Genomic DNA, 11,862 nt, shown 5'->3' with positions numbered 1-11,862 from the left:
AGGGGTGGGCGGGGGCTGCTGCCCCCTCCCCTCAGCAGCCTTTATGGGTGTAATTCTTGACTAACTGAGCAAACAGAAATGAGGGTGAATCCCCTTTTGCCAGGACCGCGGGACCGGGGGAGCACTGAGGCCTAGAACCGGGCACTGGAAGCATCAGCGGGCCTGAGCAGCTGGGCAAAAACGGGCTGGAAACGCGCCCTGTGGGGGAACGGGGCTCGTGCCAAGATGAAGCCCCCTCCCCAGGCTCTGCTGGAAGCCCCTGCCCCCCCGAGCCCGCAGCCCGGGATTCCGAGGCCTGTGCTGGGAAATGAGGCAGAAGTGGAGAACAAACCCGATGGTTTTGTGCCAGGTGGGCTCTGTGAGCACAGAGAGGCGGGGAAGCTGCGGGCAGGGGGACACGGCGGGTGCCACAGGTGAGGACACCTGGGACAGGCTGCCCAGGGAAGCTGTGGCTGCCCCATCCCTGGAGATGCCCCAGGATGGGTAGAAAGGAGGGTCCCAGGAGCTGCTCATCAGCCGCTCCCACCTCCACGCGGTGCTCCTGGTTCACACACTGGGTGGACAAATCCCATTTTGGGACAACTCCCCCAGCTCCTCCCCCCCCGGCACAGCCCCAGCGTCTCAGAATCACAGAGTGTTGGGGTTGGAAGGGACCTTTGAAGATCCAACGCCCCTGCCAGAGCAGCACCAAAACCAGGGCAGGTCACTCAGAAACACACCCAGGCAGGGCTGGAAAGTCTCCAGAGAAGGAGACTCCCCAGCCTCTCTGGGCAGCCTGTCCCAGGGCTCTGTCACCCTCACAGTGAAGAAGTTCTTCCTCATCTTGAGGTGGAACTTCCCGGGCTCCAGTTTGAACCCATTGCCCCTCATCCTGTCCCAGGGCACAAGTGACAAGAGCTTGTCCCTGCCTTGCTGCCCTCATGGATTGATAGACATTAATTAGATCCCCCCTCAGTCTTCTCCTCTCTGGACTGAACAGCCCCAGGGCTTTCAACCTTTCCTCATCAGATGTTCCAGCCCCTTCATCATCCTCGCAGCCTCCCCTGGACTCTCTCCAGTCAATCCCTGTCCCTCTGGCACTGGGCAGCCCAGAACTGGACACAACCCTCCAAGGGAGGTCTCCCCAGGGCTGAGTAGAGGGGCAGGAGAACCTCCCTCGATCTCCTGGAGACACTTAATGCACCCCAAGACACCACTGGCCTTCTTGGCCACAAGGGCACACTGCTGTCCCTGGGTGACCTTGCACACGCGTGTGTCTGTGCCAGCCCACACTGCATGGGGCAGCACGTGGAACCATTGAACCATGGACTGGTTTGAGTTGGAGGGACCTCAGAGACCATCCTATCCCACCCCTGCCATGGGCAGGGACACCTCCCTGTTCCCCATGGACTTGGAACTTGTTCCATGTCCCATCCCACCTGCCCTTCAACACATCCAGGGCTGGGGCAGCCACATCAAAAATCATCATGGGGATCATCTGGGTGATCTTTAAGGCCCCTTCCAACCCAAACCATCCCATGAGCTAAAGCTCATCCACCCCCTGCATGGGCAGGGACACCTCCCACCAGCCCAGGCTGCTCCAAGCCCCATCCAACCTGCCCTTCAACACTGCCAGGGATGGGGCAGCCACAGCTTCCCTGGGCAACCTGGGCCAGGCTCTCCCCACCCTCACACTCCAGAATTCCCTTCTCAACCCTCATCTCAATCTCCCTCTTCCAGTTTTCATCCATCCCCCGTCGTCCTTGCACCCCTTGCACACCCATGTCACACACACGTGTGTCCAACCCGGGGCTGCCCCTCCCCCCACCTCCCAAAGCAGCAACTTTGCCTTTTTTTTTTTTTCTCTTTTGTTTTTAATTAAAAAACCAACCCAAACCCAAACGTACAAAGAGCAGGAAAATTTACAGCTGGTTCCTCTGGAAACAACAAAAAAAACACAACAAAAAAAAAGGCCTCCAAGGCATCAAAGGAAGGGGTGGGGACAGACCTGGGGGGGCAGCTGGGGGGAAGGGGGGGTCACTGTCCCATGGCCACGTCCTGTCCCCCCACCATGTCCTCCTCCCATGTGTGTCCCCCCCCAGGATCCCCCACTCATGTCCCCCCTTCAATTCCCCACCCATGTGCTCCCCCAATGTCCCCTCCATGTCCCCCCCCATGTCCCCCATCATGTCCCCCCCCATGTCCCCTTCCTCTGCGCCCACGTCCCGTCCCAGCCCCTCAGTCCTTCCCCCCATCCCAGCCCCTTCTCCCGGGTGGCCACGTCCGTATGAAAACGTGTCTGTTCCACTATGGAAGAGCAGAAACAACCTTCCCCTTCCGTGTCCCCCGAGCTGCGGGTGGCCTCGCTCTGCGTCCCTGTCACACTGTGCCCCCCAACACTGCACCTGTCACACTGTGCCCCCCGTCACGCGGTGTCCCCATCACAGAGTCCCCACCATTCCGTGTCCCCATCACAGTGTCCCCATCACACATTCCACGTCACCATCACAGAGTCCCCGTCACACCATGTCCCCATTAGTGTCCCCATCACATGATGTCCCCATCACACCAAGTCCCCATCACATGATGTCCCCATAACATGATGTCCCCAATCACACCAAGTCCCCATCACACCATGTCCCCATCACATGATGTCTCCCATCACAGCATCCCCATCACAGAGTCCCCATCATTCCATGTCACCATCACAGAGTCCCCGTCACAGAGTCCCTGTCACACGATGTCCCCCCATCACACCAGGTCCCATCACACCAAGTCCCCGTCAGTGTCCCCATCACACCAAGTCCCCATCACATGATGTCCCCCATCACAGTGTCCCCACCATTCCGTGTCACCATCACAGAGTCCCCATCACACCAGGTCCCATCACACCAGGTCCCATCACACCAGGTCCCATCACACCAGGTCCCATCACACCACGCCCCGTCACGCCGTGTCTCCTGCTGTCACACAGACCCTGTTGTTCTCAGCATCAATGTCCCCATCGAGCTGGAGGCAGCAAGCCCGGGAGCCTTCCTCCTCCTCCTCCTCCTCCTCCTCCTCCTCCTCCTCTGAGGGCACTTGGGGTGCCGGGGGCTCCCTGGCGGCCCCGTTGAGGGGCACCTTCTCCCGCGGCCGTGCCGGGGGGCTCGGGGGGGCACTGCAGCCCCTCACCTTGCTGTGAGCCCTCAGCTGCTCCCGGGCGGCCAGCAGGGCCAGGCAGGCGGCGGCCGCCAGCGTCACCCCCAGCAGCACCGTGACCGTGACAAACTGGGACCAGTACGAATGCTGGGTGCTGGAGCCGGAGGACTCCCTGCCAAGCCCTTCCTCGGCCAACCCTTCCAGGGCGGGGGGGTCCCCGCCGGGGTCCCGCAGCTGGTAATGAGCCACGGTCCAGCTGTGCCCGTTCTCGGTGGCGCGGCACTTGTAGGTGCCGGCGGCTCCGCGGCGCATGATGAACACCAGGCTCTGGTCGGGCAGCAGCGCCGTGTCCCCAGGGGGTCCCAGGGCATCCCCAGAGGGTCCCAGGGTGTCTCCAGGGGGTCTCACGGCATCTCCAGGGGGTCCCAGGGCGTCCCCAGAGGGTCCCAGGGTGTCTCCAGGGGGTCCCACGGTGTTCCCAGAGGGTCCCAGGGCGTCTCCAGGGGGTCCCAGGGCATCCCCAGAGGGTCCCAGGGTGTCCCCAGAGGGTCCCACGGCATCTCCAGGGGGTCCCACGGCATCCCCAGAGGGTCCCACAGCATCTCCAGGGGGTCCCACGGCGTCCCCAGAGGGTCCCACGGCGTCCCCAGGGGGCCCCCCACTGCCCCCCGGCCGCTGCCAGCTGTAGGTGGCCATGGCGGAGGGCTGGGGGCACGGCAGGCGGACCACGGTGTTGAGCCGGGGGCTGAGGCCTGCGGGGGACACAGAGCGGGGTGAGGGGGTGACCCCGCTGACACCCCCGAGGGGCTGCTCCGTCCCCCCGACCCCCCCTGGTCCCGCCGGGTCCCCGTTACTCAACTCTCTGCGGGGGGTTCCTCGGGTGCCCCCCAGGCCCGGGGCAGCACCGAGCTCCGGCCGTGCTGACACAGGGGGGCTGCTCTCCCGGCACCCACGTCCTGCAGCCACACGGCCCTAGGGCAGGGGGAGCAGAAAGTCAGCACGGAACCACGGCATGGTTTGGGTTGGAAGGACCTAAAAGCTCTTCCAGTCCCACCCCCTGCATGGGCAGGGACACCTCCCACCAGCCCAGGCTGCTCCAAGCCCCATCCAACCTGCCCTTCAACACTGCCAGGGATGGGGCAGCCACAGCTTCCCTGGGCAGCCTGGCCCAGGCTCTCCCCACCCTCACAGCCAAGAATCCCCTCCTCATCTCCAACCTCCAGCTCCCTCTCCCAGTTTTCATCCCTCCCCCTCATCCCATCCCTCCCTGCCCTTGTCCCAAGCCCCTCCCCAGCTTTCCTGGAGCCCCTTCAGGCACTGGAAGCTGCTCTCAGGTCTCCCTGGAGCCTTCTCCTCTCCAGGCTCAACACCCCAACTCTCCCAGCCTGGCTCCACAGCTGCTCCAGCCCTCCCAGCATCTCCGGGGCCTCCTCTGGACTCTCTCCACCAGCTCCGTGTCCTCCCTGTGTTGGGGACCCCAGAGCTGTTCCCAGCCCTGCAGGGGGTCTCCCCAGAGCAGAGCAGAGGGGACAATCCCCTCCCTGGCCCTGCTGGTCACGCTGCTGGTGACAGCCCAGGACAGGGTTGTCAACCTTGGTCTCCTCCACATCCCCTTGCCCACCCTCATCCCACCACCTCCCCAGCTCACATGTCCTGGTCAGTGGTGGCCCGGGTGGGCTGGCAGGAGCCCTCCAAGCTGTGCCAGGCACAGTAGGGGTCCCGGGCCAGCACGCACTCGGCACAGCTCCGGTGCAGGCTGCAGTTGGCCAACGGGACTTGGAGGACACCCCCAGAATAGCCCACGTAGAGGATGCCCTGGGGAGGGAGAAGCACAGGGCTGAGCCTTCCCTGCCCGCTCCGTGCCGGGCTTGGGGTGGCTGGGGGGTTGTCCCCATCCTCTACCTTCCCTGGGGCCAGAAGTAGGTTCTTCACTGGCTCGGGTGTCCTGAAGAGCTGGATGCTCTCCACGATGTGGGGACCCTCGTGCAGCTCCACCGCTTTGTGCAGGAACCCCTCCGCTGTGGGGGCACAGGGGACATCACTGGAGCTTTCAGGGGTCCCTAGGGCGGCCAGCAGCCCCGCGGGCACCCCCGGGGTCACCCACCCGTGGCCAGGAACATGACGCGGTAGGTGACACCCGAGACACCGCGAGTCTCATCCACCACGACGCGTGTGTAGGTGACGTCCGTCTTCACCAGCAGCGGCTGCCCCCGGGTGGGTGTCACCTTCCCGTCCATGAGGAAATGCTCCTTCATGAAGGTGAGGGCTCTGTCAGAGGAGGGACCCATGTAGCACTGCAGGGAGAGAGAAGCCAAGCACTGGTGGGGGGAAACTGAGGCACGGGGAAGAGGGGAAGGTGCCACCAGGTTGCCCCACACCAGCACCAGTTGGGTGTGAAGGGCTCCTCTAACCCCATCCACCACCACCTCACCCCAGTCTGAGCACCGGGGGCAAACTGGGACAGACCAAAGCCCTCCCCGTGGGGACAGCAGCATCCCCGGGGAGGGGTCTCCTCCCCTGGAGGGGTCAGCACTCACGCTGCCGGGCCGGGGGCTCATCTCAGCGCCGCTGTAGACCGTCCAGCGGGAACTCTCCTTGTTCAGCTCCTTGTATTTGCCCTCAAAGACCTTCTCCAGGGCTTCCAGGCTGTAGGAGCAGACGGCGGCGCTGCCCGCCCTGCCCGCCTGCCTGCGGGGACAGCCGGGTGGGCGCGGGGCGGGGGTCCCCAGAGCCCCCCCCCAGCACCCCGGGGCGCTGGCACCCACCACTGCGAGCTGAAGACGGCGTAGATGTCGGCGCCGCCGGCGCGGCGGGGCAGGAGGAAGGCGTGATGGATGACGTTGAAGGGGAAGTGGCCGGGTTGGGAACACACCAGCTGGGCCTTCAGGAAGGTCGTCCACTTCTTCTGCAGCACCTTGTCCCCTCCGACGTCGCTCTGTGGGAGCCAGGAGGATGCTCAGCCCCGGGGGGGAGACCCCCTGTGGTCCCCCGGCATGGGGGGACATGAGGCAGAGACTCTTCCCTGTGAGGGTGGGGAGAGCCTGGGCCAGGTTGCCCAGGGAAGCTGTGGCTGCCCCATCCCTGGCAGTGTTGAAGGGCAGGTTGGATGGGGCTTGGAGCAGCCTGGGCTGGTGGGAGGTGTCCCTGCCCGTGCAGGGGGTGGATGAGCTTGAGCTCATGGGATGGTTTGGGCTGGAAGGGGCCTTAAAGATCACCCAGATGATCCCCATAATGATCTTTAAGGTGGCTGCCCCATCCCTGGAAGTGTTGAAGGGCAGGTTGGATGACGCTTGGAGCAGCCTGGGCTGGTGGGAGGTGTCCCTGCCCATGCAGGGGGTGGGACTGAATGATCTTTAGCTCATGGAATAGTCTGGGTTGGAAGGGACCTTAAAGACCACATAGATGTTCCACTAGATGATCTTTAAGGTGGCTGCCCCAGCCCTGGCAGTGTTGAAGGGCAGGCTGGATGGGGCTTGGAGCAACCCGGGCACGTGGGGTGGGGCTGGATGGTCTTTAAGGTCCCTCCAACATGAACCAGTCAGGGGTTCTGGGATTCTCTGGCCCGTGGCCACTGTCCCTCCCCCCACCTTGCAGACCCGGGCCACCCGCGGCACCAGGAGCCGCTCGAAGAAATCAAACTCATCGGCCGTCTCCTCGAAGAAGAAGTAGACCTTGTCATCCCCAGGGATGCTGAAGGAGGCCACGAAGGCAGCGTCGTCTGTGGGGCAGATGCAGATGGAGTTGGAGGGGGGGGATGTTCCAGCAGGGACCCCCTGGGGACCGTCCCCCCGCTCACCCGACAGCCAGCGCAGGAAGGCGTCCGTCTTCAGCTGGGTCCGGCTGCCCAGCGAGCGGGAGATGATGGGCTCGTTGCCCAGGAAGTTGTTCATGGTGCCAGCGTAGAGCTCACCGTCTGCTCGGGGTGGTGGTGGGGGTGAGCTGGGCATGGGGGGCCCCCCCATCTGCTCCATCCCACGGGTGGTCGCCCGCCCACGGGGGACGCTGGCCCTGTACTCACCCACCAGCAGGGCAGTGTAGGTGTGCTGGGGGTCGAAGGGACACTGGCCCTTCCCGTCCAGGAAAGGTTGTCCTCTGCCACTGGACACCAGTGTGAAGTTCTCCAGGTGCTGTGGGGAGAGTGGAGAAAAAAGTCAGGCAGTGGAGATAAACCAACCCCCAGATCTGCAAGAATCATAAAATGATCATGGAATGATGGAGTGGTTGGGTTGGAGGGACCTCAAAGCTCCTCTAGATCCGACCCCCTGCATGGGCAGGGACACCTCCCACCAGCCCAGGTTGCTCCAAGCCCCATCCAACCTGCCCTTCAACACTGCCAGGGATGGGGCAGCCACAGCTTCCCTGGGCAACCTGGGCCAGGCTCTCCCCACCCTCACACTCCACAATTCCCTCCTCATCTCCAACCTCCAGCTCCCTCTCCCAGTTTCCATCCCTCCCCCTCATCCCATCCCTCCCTGCCCTTGTCCCAAGCCCCTCCCCAGCTTTCCTGGAGCCCCTCCAGGCACTGGAAGCTGCTCTAAGGTCTCCCTGGAGCCTTCTCTTCTCCAGAAAAGGCTCTGGGCTCCCCCTGGGCTGTGGGAAAGCTGTGGTGCCCACCATGTTCTCAGCAAGTGGGGAAACCGAGGCAGGACAGGCTGCCTGGGGCCACCTGAGGGAACTGGGACCCAAAATCAAGGGTTCAGCACCCACATCAGACCCTGTGGGTGAAAATGTGGGCTCCTTCAGTGCACGGAGCACCAGGAGGCACCTGAGGGGACACCTCGTGAGGTCACATCCCCCGTCCCACTGGGGCTCCTGGGGATGGTGTTTTGTGCCTCCTGAAGCCCCTGTCCTCGTTGGGGGGACAGGGGGACACTCACGATGTAGGTGCAGGCGGGGCTGAAGGCGTAGGTCCCACAGACGTAGAGGTGGGTCTGGTTCAGGGCCACGAGGACACGGATGAAGTTGAAACACTCAGTCTGTGGGGGGACAGGGAAGGAGCAGAGGTGAGGACTGAGTGTCCCCAAAGCCCCGTGGGACCCCCCAGTCCCCCCCAGCCCTCCTGCTGTCCCACCTCCTGGCTCTTCTTCTTAAAAGCACACTCAGAGGTTTTCTGGGCTGTGGGTCCCCACGTTATCTGAGGAGGGAAAGGAGAGAGTCCACAGCCTGAGTGGGGAAACTGAGGCAGGGCAGAGGGTGTGTGTTCCCCCCCCCGTGTCCCCACAAGGGGCTGCTGCTCACAGAGGCCTTGACGTGGATGTTCCCCGGGGTGTCGATGGCCAGGGCCAGCACCCGGTCCCGTGCCCCCACGTACAGCTCCTCCTCGCTCTCGTGCAGCAGGAAGACGTCGTAGTGGGAGACGTTGTCCTGGCTGAAGAGGGTCAGGGCCCGCCGGGGGTCCCCTGCCAGGAGCCAAGGGGGAGGTGACAAGGACACACACACACACACACACACACACACACACCCACACCCACCAGCTGCCGCCACCAGCCCCGGCGGATGTGGCAGCAGCTGCGACCTCAGCTCATCTCACCTCGTCAGAAACGTGGGGTGCTGCTTCCCCCAGCCCTGCCTCCTGCCCCCAGCTCCCCACCTTCCCCCCCACGTCCCCTCTGGGTCCTCCTGCAGGAGCTGGAGGTCCCCAAGCTGCCAAGCCCTCCCCCCCTCTGTCCTTTGCCCCCCAAACCCCTGCTTTGCTCCCCTGAACCTGGGCGTGTTTGTCCCCGTTTGGGCCCTGCCTGCCATGATTTGGGGCGTTGGCCTTGGGCAAAGCTACTTTTTGGGGGGTGCATCACCCCAAGGTGCTGGCTGGGGGGGGGGGGCGGTTACAAGGCCTCGTGGTGCCCTCAAGCAGAGACTTCTCCTTTGCCCTCACCAGCCACCGAGACGGGGACAAAAGAAAAGGGAGATTTTGCAATTCTGAGAAGTGCTGCCTGGGGAAGGGGAAGTGGCAGCACAGGCAGGGCCTGGGGAAGGCACAGCTCTGCTGGGGGGCACAGACCTTGCCCCTGCCCTCTTGGCACTGCCAAGCCCCTCTCTCTGCCACCTGCCACTTGGCTGGACGTGCCCTGCCCTCCAAGGAGGGCTTTTTCTCCACCCCTGGGTGCCAGGGATGCTCCATCCCTCTGTTGGAGCTGGCACCCTGGGGGGCAGGCAGTTCCCACTCCCAGAGGTGTTCTGGTGCCAACCAGCCTCCTCATACCCACCCCCACATCCCCTGGCATGGCCACCAGCAGCTGGTCCCCAGCCCCGGAGCCACCAGCCCTAAGGAGGGGGGTGACAAGGGGAAGCTGTGACCCGGGGCAGCCCGGGGGGCCGTGGCGCTGGGTGCTCAGCCCTGGGGACAGACACAAACGGCTCGAGAGGGAGGCCCGTGGCAGGAGGGCTGGAACCTCGTGACCTTTAGATGATCCACTAGATGGTCTCTAAAGTGGCTGCCCCATCCCTGGCAGTGCTGAAGGGCAGGTTGGATGGGGCTTGGAGCAGCCTGGGCTGCTGGGAGGTGTCCCTGCCGGTGGCAGGAGCTGGATGATCTTCCAGGTCCCTCCCAACCCAACCCGTGGCTCCCGAGCGTGGTCGTCCCCTCCACAACCCTCGTCCCCGTCCCCTCCGCAGCCCGGGGGCTCTCCCGGTGCCGTACTCACCGCAGGGGAAGGTGACGCGGGGCAGGGGCTGCGCGCAGAGCAGCGCAGCCGGGACCACCACCCCGCAGAGCAGGAGGGCAGCGCCCGGCATGGCGGGGGGCGGCCGGGCTGCACCCCCGGAGGCTCCCGGCACCGGCCCTGCGGGAAAGCGGAGGTTGGAGGGCGAGGGCTGCCCGGGCTGCGTGTCACCAGCGGAAATGCCGGAGCGGGGGGGAAGCAGCAGCAGCCGGCGGGGGCGGGGGGGGGGGATGTGGGGACACGGCGCCTTGAGCCCACAGACGGCCCCCGAAAGTCGGGGAGAGCTTCTCGCTGCCCCCCCCCCGGCACAGGAGGCCTCGGGACCCCCTAGCACGGGGGTGTCCGGGGGGCTTTGCCTTTGAGGGAGTCCTCCATCAGTGGCTGGAGGGTCCACAAAATGAGGGGGGGTGACACGATCAACACACCGCCCCCCACCTCCCTCCATCCCACCCCCCCCCACCTCCCCCCCCGCAGCTTTTGCTGGCAGCGATGGGGAAGGAGCAACGTCTCAAGAAGCGCCGCGTCCCCGTGTCCCCGAGCAGGCGGCCACCGTGTCCCCGCGAGCGGCTTTACCTCTGCGACGGGCGAGGGCAGGGCGGGCTCACCTCCGGCCCTGCAGCACCGGCCCCCGACGGGCGCCTGGCCCCGGGGGGCTACGGCCAGCAGAGCCCTGCGAGCCCATTCCCAGCTCCCGGCCACGGCTCCCAGCCTGGCTGGTGGCAGGACCCGCCGTGGCCCAGCCCAGCGTGGCCCCGCGGGGACTGCGGGAACCAGAAAGTCCTGCTGGAAGAGGACGAGCCTCAGCAGGTTGGGGCAGCGGGCGCCTGCTCCCGCCTTCCCTGCTCCGCTCCCCGGCGAGGAGGGCAGCGAAGCCTGGCGGAGGGAGCGGGAATGGGAACCGGGGTGTTCTGCTCCCCAAGATGGGGGAGCGGAGGTGGGGGGGATGCCTGGGTTCCTGGCCTGGCCTTGGGGAAAACTTTGGGGTGAGAGCAAAGCAACGTCATCTGTGTGAGGACTGACAGTGGGTCTGAGCTTTGCACCCACACACAGCCCCACAGGGCCCAGCATTGCCCCACAGACAGCCCCATGGGGCAGAACTTTGGCCTACAAACAGCCCCATGGGGCAGAGCATCGCCCAACAAACAGCTCTGTGGGAGCCAGCATTGCCCCACAGACAGCCCCATGGGGCCCAGAAACACCCCACAAACGGCCTCACGGGGCTGCTCACCAGCCCCACATCCCCCTGTTGTCCTCTCTCCACCCCTGTCCCACCAGCTCCATCCTCCCCCCCCCCAGCTGCTTTGGGGTGACTGGGGGGTGAGAAACCCACCAACACCACACCCTGGCGTGCCCCCAGCCCCAAAGCCACATCCAGGGCACCCCGATATCCCTCTCCAGACCTGGCTGAGGAGCATCCTGCCCTCTTGGGGCCTCCTTACCTGCCTCCCCCGGTGCCACCACCCGCCCGGGACACGGAGCCCCGGGAGGGCAGCGCTGTCCCCACCACCTTGCTTGGCCAGGACAGAAAGCTCCTTGTGAGCACAGAAAGTAGGTTACTCTGCCCCGGATTTCCCACTTGGCCAAGGGCTGACTGGGAGGCATGGATCGGCCACATTGTTCTGCTCTGGGCCGGAGCCACCGGGGCCGGCAGAGGGGGCAGAGGGGTGGGAAAGGGAACGGAGGCTCCTCAGTGAGGCTGAAGGCTCAAGGGGACCAGGATGGGGCTGGGGAAACCCCTGGAGGTTGTTTCCCTGGCTCAAGACAGCTGTGACACGGGGTGTGACCCCAGAAGATCCAAAGTCCTGTCACAGCCCTGTCCCTCCTCCTCTGTTCTGGGTCCCAAAGTGGTCTGGGGACACACGGAGGGGCCAACAGCCTCCCTGCCTTGGCACGTGGAAGTGTGTGTCACCAAAGGCCTCTCAGCTTTGGGGTGGTTTGTTTCCCCGGTGCTTTTGGGTTCACCATGGCCATGACTCCCAGGGACTCAGTCCCCTGCCCCATCCAGGCTCCTCCAAGCCAGGGAATATTTCCCTGTGGATAAACATCCCTCCCGGCACAGGGTGGTTTGTCCTGCCCGGGTCAG

At 64.7% G+C, this 11,862-nt stretch overlaps 1 protein-coding gene across 1 annotated transcript; it reads right to left on the bottom strand.

The window, feature by feature from the left end:
* Positions 1 to 2,265: 2,265 nt before the first annotated feature.
* SEMA4A (semaphorin 4A) lies at positions 2,266 to 10,224 on the bottom strand. Its single transcript, XM_051641235.1, has 14 exons — positions 9,762 to 10,224; positions 8,359 to 8,519; positions 8,192 to 8,254; positions 7,998 to 8,096; positions 7,139 to 7,247; positions 6,917 to 7,033; positions 6,708 to 6,838; positions 5,886 to 6,055; positions 5,658 to 5,808; positions 5,225 to 5,414; positions 5,023 to 5,138; positions 4,769 to 4,935; positions 3,980 to 4,092; positions 2,266 to 3,872 (listed from the first exon to the last, which is right to left on the bottom strand). The coding sequence occupies exons 1-14, from the start codon at positions 10,222 to 10,224 to the stop codon at positions 2,926 to 2,928; spliced, it is 2,997 nt and encodes a 998-aa protein (XP_051497195.1). The 3' UTR covers positions 2,266 to 2,925.
* Positions 10,225 to 11,862: the final 1,638 nt, after the last annotated feature.

Source organism: Apus apus, chromosome 27, assembly GCF_020740795.1.
Source record: "Apus apus isolate bApuApu2 chromosome 27, bApuApu2.pri.cur, whole genome shotgun sequence".
NCBI lineage: Eukaryota > Metazoa > Chordata > Aves > Apodiformes > Apodidae > Apus > Apus apus.
Note: the sequence above shows the minus strand (reverse complement) of the source record. Positions and strands in the feature narration are given on the sequence as shown.

What these genes read in the sequence shown, in the direction of transcription:
- SEMA4A (XM_051641235.1), bottom strand. Translation starts at nt 10,224, where the DNA reads ATGGAGGGAGGTGGGGGGCGGTGTGTTGATCGTGTCACCCCCCCTCAT. An exon ending in CGTCATGTTCCTGGCCACGG is followed by an intron (nt 5,139 to 5,224) that starts GTGGGTGACCCC and finishes GTGCCCCCACAG; the next exon opens with CGGAGGGGTTCCTGCACAAA. An exon ending in CGAGGAACCCCCCGCAGAGA is followed by an intron (nt 3,873 to 3,979) that starts GTTGAGTAACGG and finishes TGTCCCCCGCAG; the next exon opens with GCCTCAGCCCCCGGCTCAAC.